The following is a 16,530-nucleotide window of genomic DNA, read 5'->3' as shown; positions in this document are numbered from 1 at the left end:
AAACCATAGCTGATCATACAGCATGGTTGTCCCAGGCTGCAAATGCACAAATTGCCATTCAACAGCTTGCCTCTGTATATATTACATCATATGGGACATTCATTGCAGTACAGCTTGTATCCACCGCCATTCTTCTGGACCCATCTGGCCAAATGCAAATTGTTTTTACCCTCAAGCAAACGGAATAAGGAACATGGGCATGCATGCAAACGTACTTGCATTCATGCCCACATGCACACTATTCTCCTTATTGTATGTTACTTGTATGTGCTATGTCTGACTGTCTGTCCTGTTGTTCTGGTCACTGCTCCACCCCCTCTGCCGATCTGGGGAGGGCTGCAGACTACCACATGCCTCCTCTGATACATGTGGCATCACCAGCTGCGTCTTTTAAACCTGACGGTGAGGAGTTTCGCCAGGGGGACGTCGCATGTGGAAGGATCACGCTATTCTCCCCAGTCCCCCCGACCGACCAGAGGAGGTGCGAGCGCAGCAGCCAGAACACCTACCCACATACGGCTTCCCACCCGCAGACATGGCCAATTGTGTCTGTAGGGACGTCCGACCAACCTGGACGTAACACAGGGATTCAAACCGGCAATCCCCGTGTTGGTAGGTAACGGAATAGACCGCCACACCACCCGGACGCCCCCTGTCTGTCCTTTTATTATTGTCTTATTATCTGTCACTGTTTTAATGCCAAAGCAGAGAGTCAGGGCACATTCATGTCATGGCGTTCGAAGGTGTGTGGTACTTTCTGAGTGCATATGGCCATAAAGTTTGAGCAGATGTCTGACTGCAGTAGTGGACATCCTAGAAAACAACTGGAAATACCTGGTGGTTAGCACACAGCTTGTATTCACGGACAGAATAAACATTTGGACATTTGGTTCTGCTCACCTTTGCTCCCTCTTTGCCAGCAGCACCTGGAAGACCCTGCTCTCCCGGGGGGCCAGGGGGTCCTGGGTGACCTCGCTCACCAACGGGGCCGGTCTCTCCGGTAGGTCCCTAATGACGGTGTCAAATGGTAGGATGCATTAGCAACAGTCCACCATCCCAAAACCATGTGGTCAACACAACCTTCCGGTTTGAAACTTAACCAGACCCCCAAAGGACGTTCGAGAGGCATGCTCAGTGGGAATCTCAAAATGAAGGCTTAGACCTCTTTATTTAACCATGCTGTTAATCAGCCAACAACACCCACACTTCATCTGCACCACCATCTTTTGACATTTATTTCTCTTATCATTTTATAATTAGATATATTGTCCTTATACTGTTCCGTCATTCATATATTTACATATATATATAGCATCTTTTTCCGAAACTGTCAATGGTTTTATAAGTGCTCAACTAAGTGGAATATCAACACGGATACAGGAAAATGTATTAAAACTTTTTTTCCTGTATCCGTGTTGATATATATATATATATATATATATATGTGTGTGTGTGTGTGTGTGTGTGTGTGTGTGTTTGTGTGTGTGTGTATATATTCTTTTACATTTATACCAATTTTATGATTGTATATTTTATCTGTTGTTTATGTTGAGCCCTTTGAATAACATTTTACATATGAAAGATGCTATAACAATAATAATAATTATTATTACAAATACACTTAGCACAAAAAGTAAGGAAATGTGTGTTTGGTAGGTTATTTCTTAGATGTAACGATGCTTCTTGGCAATAAATCTTATACCGTTGGAAAGCCTGTTTATTTCCCTTTTAAATGGGGCCACATTTGTAATGAGCACCCATTTGTGGGATGAACAGCAGAGCTGAGTATGTGGGTTGTGCCCATGAAAAATTTGCCAAATCTTCTCTGCCAATGCCCAACAGCTTATTTTGCTGTTGCTATTGACTCTTGTGTTGAGCTTCTGGTACCCCAGGTGCTGACAATCAGGTGCCTGATATAAGATTTATTGCCAAGAAGCATTGTTACAACAAAGTAATAATCTACCAAACACACATTTCCTTACTTTTTGTGCTAAGTTTATAATATAATATAATATAATATAATATAATATAATATAATAATACCCCTAACGGGAGCAGCTGAAAGTAGTAGTAGTAGAGATTATTATTATATAATGATATAATAATAACAATATAATAATAGTAATAATTATAATATAACAATATAACTGTAGGAGCCATTCGGTCTCATATCGTAAGCACCTAATTGGCCCACAGATGTCACTCTAATTGCTATGGGCTCACAGCAATATAGGTGGGAACATTCAATCAGGTGATAGGTGTTGCTTGACGGAGGGGAGAACACATAGTTTTTTGACCGCTTCGCTGCTGCAGGCCATGCTAGGCTGGCAAGCGATACAAGTGTAAATTTGGAATATTGGACTGTTTATGATGTATGACATTTAATGGATTCATCGTGGTGAGTAATAAATATAGCGTTTCAACTTAAACAAGTCTGAACGCTAATTCATAGACACATGTAACGCAAAGTGGCTACAAGCGCATCAATTAGGTGCCTGTCTAGCAACCCCTCAGGGGCTTTAAGTGTGGGCTTAGTCTCTACAATAACAATATAATAATAATAATGATGACGATGATGCTGATGATGATAATAATAATGCTAAATAATAATAATCATAATAATCTAAAAAAGAAACTTATGAAGACTCTGGTTTTCAATGTTCTGCATTGATTTGAAGTCCAGTAAAGCCCCTTGTGCTCCTATTTAATGTATAACAGCTAGTTTACTTACTCTTTAGTTACAACTTTTTCCAATTATTTCTACTCTGATTTAAACAGCAGGTATTAATTGTCCACCTGGGCCAGGTGGACAATTTCACAACCACTGGGTCTTCAGTCAAGCCAAGCATGCGAAGCAGCTTACATATCAGTTTGGGTTGGTGTGTGAACGCCATTGGTTTTATTTTCTGGTAAATTTGATGAATCGCTTCTTCTCACCTGGGGACCGACAACGCCTCCTGGGCCAGGTGGACCGGTCTTTCCTTGAAATCCCTGAAAGGAAAGGGGAACACAGAGTATTACTTATATCCACTACACACACACACACACACACACACACACAAAACACTCTAAAATATCAAACCTCAGAAGATGCCACAGCTAATCATTTGGTGGTGTTAAATACTCTACGTGGTGGTTCATCTAGGGTTTTGTACATTCCTGTAGCCCAAAGAAAATCATACTGCACAATACAGTTATGTGATTAAATCTGTTGTTAGTCGATAGATTATTTTAAGCCGGTTGTCTGTGCTGATCTCTCCATCACTATCGAGCGGTCGGACTGATAATACAATACCCTGAATATGTTCAAATGTGTAATCTGTGAATATTAGGGATGGCATATTCTGAACAAGTCTTTCCATATCTTTTACTACAATGATAAAATTGATGCCTTAATTGTGAAAGTTCTTAACTGTTACATTGACCACTGGACTGTTTCACATTGTGCATGGTGTATCTTTCCTTACAGTCAAGATCGTTTTTGACTCATTGTATAAATGTCATTTATGTGACAGGGACGGTGCAGTCTAACACAGTTACGGTTAATAAGCAATGTGCTCCACAGAGTTTACAAGCAACATCTCATTTCCAACTCTTGTCCCTTTTTAGGATTTTAAAACACATAATTCACAATTTATCGACATGAAAAACAAGGGGAGAAAACTAACCTTCACAATATGAAATACAATGGGTCATCGATACTAGTATTGATTATTTTAACGAGTTGTTCCCAGCTCAAAGTTATTGCTATTCTCTGCAGTGAGGAATACTGATTTCATTTTAAACCCATTAACAGGAACACATTAACAGGTTTGTCATGTATGCATTCATCATCTCACACTTACTTACTGTCTTACCAACATGTGCTAAGATGAAGAATGACCGAGGAAACTACCCCGCAGTTACTGGCTGTAATAACAAGGTTATTAAAGCAGACACAAGACATACACTGAAGACATAATGGGATGGACGCATGTGGGCCAACGGAGAGGAAAGAAAGCTCAAGATAATACCCAGTAATGGTGTCGCATTGGATCATTAGATGTTCTGCTCTCAATGCCAATGCATGAAAACTAAGATGTTCAGGCTTATTTGATAGACAATTGTCTTCTTCTTTCGGCTTGTTCCCTGTTTCTCAGAGGTCGCCACAGCAGATTGTACCGTTTTCATCAGTACCCTGTGAGGGCACAGCACCAATGGCAGCTGCTGTTAACCGGGGCCTCAGCCAATCCCGTATGGAGCCTCGACTGATCCGGTATGGTCTTGTCAATCCGCACAATGATTTGGCAAAATTTTATGTCGGATGCCCTTCCTGACACAACAACTAACCCTGTGGACGGTTGTTTGATATTTATTTATATTATTTATTCATTAGTTAATTTTTTATTTGATATTTTTTATTTATTAATTTTACTAATTTATTTATTATTTTTAAAAAATATTTATAATTTATTATTATTTGATAGACGATCATAATTTTTTGATATACAATAATATTCAAAAAACGTAAAAATTTTTTACCATTTTTTAATTTTGATTTTTATTTAATTTTAGTATTTTTTAATATTATTTATTATTCAATATTTAATTTAATAATATTATTTGATATGTTACTTGATGGACAACAAGCAATTAAAATTGATATATAGTCAAGCCCTAAGCTCAGATGTACTGTGTTACAGTTTAATGTACAACTGGGTTGGGTCAAAACGCTACTCATCCATCCAGCCATCCATCCATTATCCAAAAGGCTTATCCTGCTCTCAGGGTCGCGGGGATGCTGGAGCCTATCTCAGCAGTTATTGGGCGGCAGGCGAGGAGACACCCTGGACAGGCCGAGAAATTGTAGTTTATTTCATAATGATAACACATGCACTCATCTGTTAACAGGTTTGACAGGAAAGTCTTTTCATATCAAAAGAAACTGAATGTTGGACAAGGCCCACATCCTGAAATGGCTGCAATGAGGATGTACTGAGCCCTGCCCTGAGGTATAGATGGTTGAAATAATCTTTTATATCCATTCATTTATCTATTTATAGGGGGGTGTTGTGTCCTGTGTGTTGTCTGTTGATAATAATCATGTTATTTCATGGTTTGTTTTATGATCTGTAAATTTCTGTATGTCATGTTATGTGCATAATTTATATTTTGAAAATGAACAAAAAAGGTTTTACTTGATGAACAAAGGCAAAGGTAATATTGTAATCTATTGCGCAATTCTCACAAGGCATGCCCCGGCATAATTTAGCCACCGCTTATACAGCCGTAGGAAGTTGAAAGTTTTAACGGCTTAATTAAAAATATCCACCAAGTTTGGTGATGTTTGGACAAACTGTCATTGACTTATGGCCACATTTGTGCCAGACCCATGAACGTGTTTGGAACCGGTGGCGCCCCCTATCGAGTGGTTTCAAAATAGTTTTACACATATGGTTCAACATTGTCATGAAACATATCCTGGGAGTTTTGTAATGATTGGACAAATAACTTCTGATTTATAGTTTGATTTGTGGTATTGCTAAGATTTCCTTGGGAGTGATGAAGAAGGACAGGATTAGGAAGGAGTATATTAGAGGGACTGCTCAGGTTGGACGGTTTGGAGACAAAGCAAGAGAGACAAGACTGAGATGGTGTGGACATGTGTGGAGGAGAGATGCTGGGTATATTGGGAGAAGGATGCTGAATATGGAGCTGCCAGGGAAGAGGAGAAGAGGAAGGCCAAAGAGGAGGTTTATGGATGTGGTGAGGGAGGACATGCAGGTGGCTGGTGTGACAGAGGAAGATGCAGAGGACAGGAAGAGATGGAAACGGATGATCCGCTGTGGCGCCCCCTAACGGGAGCAGCCAAAAGTAGTAGTGGTAGTAGTAGTAGTGGTAGTGGAAGTGGTAGTGGTAGTAGTATGAGTTGTGTTATGCCAAACACATTTTATTTGTAGCGCCCCCTAATGGTCTGTTTGAGTGAATCGTCCAGGGTATGTTTGAGGTACTTATGTGGACATATCCTGCAAGTTTGTGATGATTGGCCCAACAGGTGTTGCCTTCAGCTGAAGTTCATTGGTCAAAATCTTGCAAAGTTAATAAGATATCAACAAGCTTTATACAGTTTTTGATAAGCTTGGTCCAATAATCAGCCCAAGAAAATGTGGTAGCATCGGACCTACGGTTTAGGAGATGTCAGAAATGTGTTTTTCAAAGAATTCAAAGCGGCAGAAAATCTCATCAGGCGGATTTCAGTAGTTCTTGAGGCAAATTTGTAGTGTGAGGACAGATGGATGTCTGTACCAAGTTTGTGTAAATCGGACTTATGGAGTAGGAGTTATGACTTTTCAAAATGTAGATTTAATTATAGCCCGCCCATCAGGCCAATTGGGGTAATATTTCTGGGGCACTTGCACGCAACTTCCAATCAATGAGCAAAATCTCATGTCGCTACCATTTACCATCTCGCGGGAATTTGCGTAAACTTTTCAGAAGAAGAAAAAGTGCTTGGACCTTATCACTTGTCACATCGCCTCAAATCTGTTTACCGATGAGTTCAACTACACTGCAGCGACGCGTCATAGCTGCCCTTTTGACTCAGCTTAGCATTATCCACGGCTAAAGTCTGTTCATGGTTGGGCTAGCAAACAGCTAAAAGATGCATCAATCAGTAATCACATTTACAGTTTCACGTGTCAAAACTTTTAACATGATATCGTAAAACATTCAGCAACATTGTTTTATTTGTGAATTACAAATATTGTGTTTTTTATACCTTTATCCAGAACAGTTCTCAGTTGTCTGCAGAAATGTGAGGGTATAGTCTAGTCCTCATTAATATTCATGAGCTGACTTTTGCGTCATAAATACAATCATATTATTCTTAATATCCTTATATAATACTTATTATAATAGTATGAGTCTACTTATAGTATATGTATTTTTTCTGTGGAAAGAGGCAGTACAACACACATGAAGATTCAAGTAATGAGTGGTGTTAGAAAATATTAGTGATTCAGTTCCGTTCCCACTTTTAGATATCAAACGAGATTACAGGAATTATCCTGTATTGACTCAAACCAAATTCACGCCGTCATCTGATTGGTTAATTTTCACAGTCACGACTCACATCAAAGCAGTGACTGTCATCACAAATGTCATGTTTGTTTGTCAGTGATGATTTAAATGACCGGTCATGTATTTCTCACAAGTAACAATTTACTCTATACAAGTTGAACAGATGTAATGGCACTATGATGAGCGGTAATTACTGAGTAATGTATGAGTAAAATAGAGGGTTTTCTATATCTCTAGTTTACTTCCCTGTCATTATAATGTTGTGCTAAATATAATCTACATCAACCATGGGATAAATTCACAAATTCTACCAAAGACGAGTATTATGACTCTTTTGTGTCACAGGGATAAATAGTAATTATCTGTTAAACTTGAATATAGGGTGGATATTGAATGTGGTGTTATCTTTACTATGGTTTTGTTACTCGGTAGTTATCACAATACAATCACATCTACGTATGTTACACATGTATTACTTGATCATTTCTGCATAATTAATGGCCTGTAATTTAAACGGTCACCTATTTGGGGTAAGTCGATTCTTGAGTTAATCAACAGGACAAACCAAGGGCACATTAAAACGCGTGTAACGACTTAACTCCTCCCCCAAAAGCCCCATATGGCGGTCCGGCTGATCTATTAGCTCCATCCATCCATTATCCAAACCACCTACCCTGCTCCCAGGGTCGCGGGGATGCTGGAGCCTATCCCAGCAGTCACTGGGCGGCAGGCGGGGAGACACCCTGGACAAGCTGCCACGCCATCACAGGGCCCACACACACACACACACACACACACACACACATTCATACCTACGGACAATGTAGTACGGCTGATTCACCTGACCTACAGGTCTTTAGACTGTGGCAGGAAACCGCAGCACCCGGAGGAACCCCATGCAGACAAGAGGAGAACATGCAAACTCCACACAGAGAACGACCCGGGACGACCCCCGAGGCTGGACGACCCCGGGGCTCGAACCCAGCACACTCTTGCTGTGAGGCAACTGCGCCACCGTGCCGCCCCTATTAGCTCCTATGTGACAATATAATATAACGTGTGCTAAAAGAAGCTGCAATGACTGTATCCTACGTTCAATTCAAAATGGCACAAAGATTTTCCAATCTCCCGGCGTGGAGCCGTCTTTGTAGCTAGGTGGTTGAATGATGAATGAGCTGCGGTGATGGGTGTCTATAGCATCTTACAGAGCTCTATCAATGCTGGCTATCGGTGAGCACACACACACACACACACACACACAAATACAACTCATAAAAGCTGACAAATACACTGAAGGAAGACGCACACCGACTTTACACACCCCGTTTTTCTCACGTCGTTCATTCACGTGTCCCTTAAGCATGTGACTGAACCGGCGGCCGGCTCTCTCGGAGATATACTGCACTTACTGCAGATTCCCTGCAATCAAATTACCTTTTCCAATCTCAACTTGTACGGTAGGAATACGGTGGCGGCTGGCTCTCGGACTTTAACGCCCCTATTGATCATGCCGCGCTATGACTGCTGGTGATGTATTATTCAACGGGAGGCTTCTCCTCTGGCACAGTAACGGCATCACCCCCGCCCCCCCCCGCCCCCCCGTCTAAGAGACACTGAGTCAAATTTTTATCTGTGCCCCAGATTGGGACCACCACTGCTGGGAGGCCAAGGGCCGCCTATACGAGTGCATTTATTGCTGCGATCAATTCTCATATTGGATGCTCCTGGAGCCCATTCATCCACACATAAATCTGCCGCAATAAACATCTTAATAAAGACTCTTTATCGCTGTCGGAACGGCAGCGAAAGGAGCGAGCAGCCTTCTGTGTGTTTCTGGATGTACACTGGGGGGGGGGGGTGCGTGTGTGCACGTGTATGCACGTTGGTGGTTTATTATGTTATCTGTGAGAAAGGGGGAAGTGAAGAGGGGAGCCGTAACGATGGAGGTGATGTTCTGTCAAGCCTTTAGTGGTGTTTATTGTCCTCTGAGTCTAGTCGAACCCGGGCGCAGTCACGCATACAAAACACAGGGAAATCGAAGCAGCCGCGCCGGGGCTTGCAGCGAGATGAGCGCAAGTCAAAGTTTACTGGGGGTTTTTTTTTGTTTGGTTTTGTTTTGTTTTTTGCTGCAGGATAAATCTAAGGTACTGCGGGATAACCTGGGCTATACATCTGTATCAAAGCTTCTTCAGCACAAACTCAGCAGTCATGAATCCTACTACAAATATGGCACCATATGTGACGATATCACATCGACTCGAGTTGTTTCAAGAAGCTGATCAGTGCTGACACTTATTTGGTAATCAAGTAACCTAGGTTATTCTGCATATTTACCGAGTACACTGGCTGACATAAAAGTACTTTAAGCGTTTTATTTAAGACCAACAACGTCAAATAAGATTAATTTTGGCCAGAAATGGACACTGGGTTGCTCGCAGTAATGTAATGTCTCTCTCTTTGTGATATACTTTTTTCATTTCTGGTCCATGTTCTGGTCTTGTCCCTGTTTTATTACATCTTTTAATGTGAGTGGACACTGAATGTAAGAGAGGAGTCAGTTAGACAGAATGATGTATGTAGTCAGATGCTTTCTGTTGAGGAGCTGCAGCACGGACATTTTACTGTCAAGGGAAGCAGGTTCAGTTCTACAGTGCTGACAAAGCTGAACTTGATTTATTTCACTTTATTTACATTTTAGGTTGAAAATAGTCCCACACTTTGGACATTTTCTGTCATTTTATTTACTTTGTTTGACTGTGTTTCCTTCTCCAATCTCCCGAGGCATCTACATACAGTTCCGATTACTGGCAGTTCCGGTAACACCAAGGGCGGTCGGGCAGCGGCCTCGCCTAGCCTTGATTGTGTTTTTGGTGTCATTGTGTGGAGTGTGGGGAGGTGTGTCAAGGGTGTCTGGCTGGGACAGCTGGCGTTGGATCAGCTGACAGAGCTTGGTCTGCTGCGTCCGGTGGGCCCGGGGAAAACGGCCCTACCCGGAGTTGCACCCGAAGAGGAAACACCGAAGGCGGTCTGACAGGATGCGGAAGCAGGGCAGGCTAAGCTAACTGCTAGCCGATGCAGACCGGCAGTTACGATAACACCGAGGGCAGGCTGGCAGCGGCTTCGCCTAGCCTCGACTGTGTTGGTAGAGTCGTCGTGTGGAGTGCGGAGAGGTGTGTCGAAGGTATCTGGCTGGGAGAGCTGGCGCTGGATCGGCTGAGGGAGCCTGGTCTGCTGCATCCTGTGGGCCCAAGGACCACAGTCCTGACTGGAGCTGCGCCCAAAGAGGAAACACTGGGGGTGGTCTGACAGGACGCAGAAGTGGGGCAGGCTAAGCTAACTGCTAGCCGATGCAGACCGGCAGTTCCGACAGTCATCCTGGCTGGCGTTCGTTCTCCTGGACAGTGATTTGTTTTGTTTAGTTTAGATATGTGTGTTAGTTTGGATCAGTGTGTGTTCTTGTAGTTCTTGTAGTTTTTGTCTTTGTGTTGCACTGCTGTGGGCTGGGGGAAACGATATTTCGCTTCATTTCATGTGCACAAGTGCATGACATGAAACGAGAAATAAAGTGTTTCTGATTCTGATACAACAGTAATGACTGTATGAGTGCTTCCACAAGGTCATTCTTCATGCCCAGGTATGTTTAGACATGCATAAAGAGATGACATCTTCAGGGCGGTAAACTGTAATCAAGGATTTTTGCATACTCGAGTTAATCGAGTTAGACGCTTACTCGTGATGACCCCTAAAGTTGAGTGGCTGAGTTGAGTTGTGGAGTAAGACCCAGATGAATATGGCTACGCAACGTGAGAAACTTTTCTGTGAGAGGACAATCCGACCTTGGCCCTCCTTTAACAGGAACTTTCTGCAAGTCCGCTCAGCTAACCTGACAGAGAAGCCCGATGAGAAAGCCGCCAGCTCGCACGAACAATGAGACCAACCCACCTGGACTGAAACAGGAGGCGGTGTGTGTGAGTGGGCGGGTGTGTGTGTGTGTGTGCATCTAGTGAATGCAGACATGAGAAGCAGACAGACACAGATGACGTCCACAAGGGTTTTGTCTCGGCGGTTCTGCTCGACTGGAGACGTCTGCTTCCTCTGCGTCACACTGAGACAAAGCACTGAAGATGCTAATCCACTTCAGGAGTCAGACAGACAGGAGCAGGGGAGGGATTCAACTGAAGTACAGCGCTCTGATGAGGAGGATCAGATCTCCTCTGTACTTGAGGGGAAAAGGCTGATGAAAGAGAGTCCGAAATGACTATCTTCTGTCTTTTACCCATCGAGTTGATGGAAGCAAACAGTCCGACAATCAGATATCAATGCAACCAGGGTGCAGACTGTCATATAGATGTGACTCACACCTGTTGTGCCACTTTGTGGTGAACAGAACGATACAGGGCCATTGTCTTAGGTTTGTAATTGGAAGCAGGTCTAGTATTGACTGCACAGTTTCAACTGAGTATCTAACATTAAATATTATGACATCATATCCTGACTGGACGCTTAACATGGAGGTTGCAAAATAAATGTTTTAGCAGCAGTTCAACAGAGGTAAAGTTAGTTCATCTAAATCATGTTTTTAGCTGACTGACACATCAGAAACACTCACAACATTTTATCTAAAGATTGATTTATAAATAGAAATAATAGATTCTACCAATTTTTTTACCAGTGAGGATTATGTTAATTGAAGGGGAAAAAAAAGCAAAATTTAATGTCTTACAACAGCATATATTTTCGATGCACTCACTCACAGCCATTTTTGGAAGGATCACAACAGCCCGAATCTACACAGATGGTGCAGCTAAACATGAGAATAAATCGTCAGTTTGTGAGAGAATAAGTTAGACGCCAGGTTCGTGAGGCGCTTCGCATCTGAAAACAGACTGATACCCAGCTCAAGTTTTGACTCTGAAAAGGTTGTATGGGGTTGAATGTTGAATTTCTGTTTGTTTGTTTGATAATGCTTCTCAAAATACTGCTTTTGTCCAACGATGCACTTTGAATTCTGAATTCTGGTTCTGATCTCTGAATGAATGTGCGTCGAATGAAAAGCCGAGCTGTCCGACTCCTGGGTCTGCGGCTGCTGTAAATGCGTCGCCAACTCGGCGAGTCAAATCCGTCCAGGTGTGAAAAATGAGGCTGCACAGGGCGCCCTGCCCCCAAGTGGGAAAGCGCTTCATGTTTCCACACCCGGCCGGGAATTGATTGGCGGAATTGACTCGACCGCGGGCGCCCGGGCGAACGACAGCTCAAACAGAGAGACGGATCCGAGGGACTCACCGTCTCACCACGCTGGCCAGGGTGTCCGGGCAGCCCATCCTTTCCAGGTGGTCCCTGATAGGACAAAGAGAGAAAAAAGAGATGTCAAATTCAATTCAGTTCATTTCTATATGGTTCAGTCCGGCTTTATTGTCACTGCTCAAGTACACAAACAACGAAAACTGGAATTACATGCCCATAGAATAGAGCAAATATCTGACACGTAAGTGAAAAATTAAGGTTCAAGAAGGCATTATTGGCTACGAATGCTACTTCAAATACTATGGAGACAGTGAAAATATTGATATAACATTATATAACATGACATAACACAATACAAGTAAGGGTCAATCCATGATAAGGTGTGGATTTTAACGCACAATGTGGAGGCAAAGAACCACCCGGCGTGAAGCATAGGACGGCTGCCTCTGCCGTTTGTGTTAAAATCACATTGCACACCTTTGTTGTGGATTATGCGCTTTATACCATGGCCACTTACAAAATAATTAAAATGATAGCATTCCATTTTTTTTTTCCTGTTGAACATTTTGGACTCGGAATTAAAAGGTTATGAACCAAACGTTAGCCACAAAGGTAAAGCTTTGAATGTTTACTGGGCTAGCAACTGATTCAGCTTGTTGTCATGGTTACGGCGTATGACTTTAGAACAGTGATTGAATTTGAGCTGTACAAACAGTTTTAACACAACCTCCAGCCAATCAGAAACCAGTATTCTTTGTGACCATGGTATAATATAATTTATTATAATATAATATAATATATACACAGTATAATATAATATAATATAGTATATTAAATATTAAGTAATATCCATTCATTATCCAAGCCGCTTATCTGAATTGGGGTCGCGGGGGTAATGGAGCCTATCCCAGCAGTCATTGGGCGGCAGGCGGGGGGGGAGACACCATCCCAGGGCATTAAGTAATATGTATATCCAAATCTAAATCAACTTTTAACATTTTGAAGGACTGAACGAAAAAGCTGATCTTGCCACGAGAAGCTACATTTACAAAGACGAGCTCTGTAGGCGTAACACACTAATATAAGTTTCCCTGCAAGCAAATTATGACTTTACACTGGCTTTTTAACTGTAAATGAATTTACAGGGAGTACTAACAAAATATAAAGGTGAGAAACAGCTATTAATCAAATTCAAATCGACAGGTGGAAATTACTACACGTCTCCTGGCCAGACTGGAGGACGAGAAAATTGATTCTGCTCCAATTACAGCTTGACTAATGGGCCCCTCGCAGAATTAGGGAAATTGCCGTGTTATGGCCACATTCTATGAACACCTCTGAATGGAATCAATCACGAGGCATAATGTTTGCAAAGCGGGTCTATTTGCCGCTGAGACAGAAAAGGAACAACAGGAGGTAAGAGAGTAATAAATGGTCTGGGAGGGCTTACTGTGGATTTCTATCTTCCACATTAGTGAAGTGTATTCTGCTGAAAAAATAAAGCAATACTTACAGGGGGACCCTTTGGTCCTGGGAATCCCACTGGGCCCTGGGGTCCTTGAGGTCCCTGACGTGAACAGACAGGTCAGATAGTGAGAATGAGAACAGAACTATGAAAAGAACAAAGTCTCGCCTAAATTTACGCAAATAAATGTTCCCACAAAGGGAAGGCTGTCCTTTCGGAAACCATGCGGTGAGGTACTGAAACGACACAGAGCGCTGACAGGAGCGCAGGCAAGAAAGCAGCTATGTGGGATTTGGGATGGACTAATGCTAACAGATAGACAGCGTAATTTATTTTCAGTCTAGAGCAGCCTGAGAAAGCAGATGAGACACAGCCAATCAAGGTAAATAAATAAATAAAATTGTAAAAAAAAAAAAAAAAAGCTCTGAAACGGGGAATTTTCAGATGTCAGGTGAATGAATGGCCCTTCAACACACAGGTCACATACCCCACGATGGGCTGCTATTGGAGAATAAATACTTTTGAGAGAGACAGAAAGAGAGAGACGGAGAGAGAGACACACACACACACACACACACAGAGTGAGAGAAAGACAGAGAGAGAGAGATGGAGAGAGAGGCGAGAGAGAGTGACAGAGAGAGAGACAGAGACAGAGATGGAGAGAGAAGGAGGGGAGACATACAATCAAGACCTCATAAGAACTAATTTGTCCCAGGCCTACTCTACATACATCTCCACATACATCTCTATACACATCTCTACATATATATCTGTATACATCCCTACATATATATCTCTACGTACATCTCTATATATATCTATATACATCTCTAAAAAGAATCTCTATATACATCTCTACATACATCGCTACATATATATCTCTATATACATGTCCCATTGACAGAAAGTCATTGCAGTTGTAGCTTGCAGTGATGGGAAGTTCTACTTTTACTCAAGTATTTTACTTAACGTACAGTTTTCAGGGACTTGTCCTTTACTTGAGTATTTTCATTTCAAAGAACTTCAATGTATTTCCAAAGAAAATGTGCTTTTTTTTAACTCCACTATATTTATATGAACCCATGAGGTACTTTTAAGAAATAGATGTTGCACACAAAATACGGTTAACAGTTGACAAAGGTGTCGTGTTTTCCTGTTTGATGCCTACATACTACATCTTACTTTACCACTAACCATTTCGACAGAACCTTAAGAGATGGGGCACAGACGAGTTTTAAGAAGACCAGACACAACCGATGGACTGAATCGGCGACGGCCATTCGGTGCTATTAAACCAAAGCCAGCCATCTCATCTAACATCCGACCTCTTAGCTGTTGTTGACTCCACCTTCCCCGTGTCGCCCCACTCCTACCAGCAGCCCTAACAGTAATGACAGTCTTGAATACCATGTGGTGGGATGCTCTTCAGTCTTTCATTCATTCGAGACGCCCTCAGACATGACTTACTCTCTCGCCGGGCGGACCTGGAGGACCATCGTTGCCCGCTGTGCCCTACAAAACACAATAAGGACAAAGAGTCAAACACAAGCAGCAAGAAATAGTTTAGCTGTACTGTTATTTAATGACGAGTGTGATTTTGCACAGATGGTTTTCAACACAACTGCTTGTATGAGTGTGTGTGTATGTGGTTGTGACTATAGCTGGTGTGTACCTTAGGGCCCGGCTTGCCTGTTGGACCTCTTGCCCCACGAGCGCCACGTGGACCCTACGATTTAAATGGGGGGGAAAAGCACACAGCTCAGAATACAATATTCTAAAACAGTCAACAAGTTGGTGATACATCTAACAGCAGCATCACCACTTTATTTAGAAAAAAGTCTGAACGGAGTGGTTCCGCAATATCCAAGTCCAAAATGTCACTAGTGATGTCAAGTCATTATTGACTTGACAATGATTTGCACAGTCATTCATTCATTCATTCATATATGCTTTTTTGAGGGCCCCCCCCTTTTCTCCCCAATTGTACTTGGCCTACTACTCCACTCTTCCGAGCAGTCCCAGTCGCTGCTCCACCCCCTCTGCCGATCCGAGGAGGGCTGCAGACTACCACATGCCTCCTTTAATACATGTGGAGTCACCAGCCACTTCTTTTCACCTGACAAGTTTCGCCAGGGGGATGTAGCGCATGGGAGGATCACGCTATTCCCCCTAGTTCCCCCTCCCGAACGGGCGCCCCGACCCACCAGAGGAGGCGCTAGTGCAGCGACCAGGACACATACCCACATCCGGCTTCCCACCCACAGACGCAGCCAATTGTGTCTGGAGGGACCAAGCCAGAGGTAACACGGGGATTCAAACAACCAATCCCAGTGTTGGTAGGCAACAGAACAGACCGCCACGCCACCCAGACGCCCCCATTCATGTATGCTTTGATCCACAAGGTGTAAATCTGGATCAGTGTGGTGGAGTGGTACATACCGTTGGACCTCTTTGCCCCCTTGGACCTGGTTTGCCCGCGACTCCCTAGAAAACAACCGAAGACAACTTCAGTGACATCACATCATTCATTACTTAACATTTATCCACATTTGGTGGCAGTATGAAATATCTGGGACAAAAAAAATATCTTTGTTTCTTCAGACTGTTTCTTGACCCTTAGAGGTCACTGACTCCTAAGTTCTGATGGGCTGGAGGGTTTCTGACGCTTCACATCTTCAACAATTCTGTGTCAGGTTCGATAACGATCAAGCAATACCTTCAAAAGAGAAAATACCGTCCTAAATCTTCGTTAACGTCTTAAG

The 16,530-nt window shown here is 42.7% G+C and overlaps 1 protein-coding gene across 1 annotated transcript in view; it reads right to left on the bottom strand.

Annotated features, from left to right (window-relative positions):
- The window catches only part of col11a1a (collagen, type XI, alpha 1a), a 142,997-nt gene that overhangs the window by 44,735 nt on the left and 81,732 nt on the right, over positions 1-16,530 (bottom strand). Inside the window, exons 33-39 of the mRNA XM_056299707.1 lie at positions 16,208-16,252; positions 15,441-15,494; positions 15,236-15,280; positions 13,817-13,870; positions 12,343-12,396; positions 2,938-2,991; positions 901-1,008 (exon numbers count right to left, since the gene is read on the bottom strand). Coding sequence (XP_056155682.1) covers positions 901-1,008; positions 2,938-2,991; positions 12,343-12,396; positions 13,817-13,870; positions 15,236-15,280; positions 15,441-15,494; positions 16,208-16,252 — 414 coding nt within the window. The remainder of the gene's footprint in view (positions 1-900; positions 1,009-2,937; positions 2,992-12,342; positions 12,397-13,816; positions 13,871-15,235; positions 15,281-15,440; positions 15,495-16,207; positions 16,253-16,530) is intronic.

This window comes from Lampris incognitus, chromosome 19 (assembly GCF_029633865.1).
Source record: "Lampris incognitus isolate fLamInc1 chromosome 19, fLamInc1.hap2, whole genome shotgun sequence".
NCBI lineage: Eukaryota > Metazoa > Chordata > Actinopteri > Lampriformes > Lampridae > Lampris > Lampris incognitus.
This window is presented reverse-complemented; position numbering and strand designations above follow the sequence as displayed.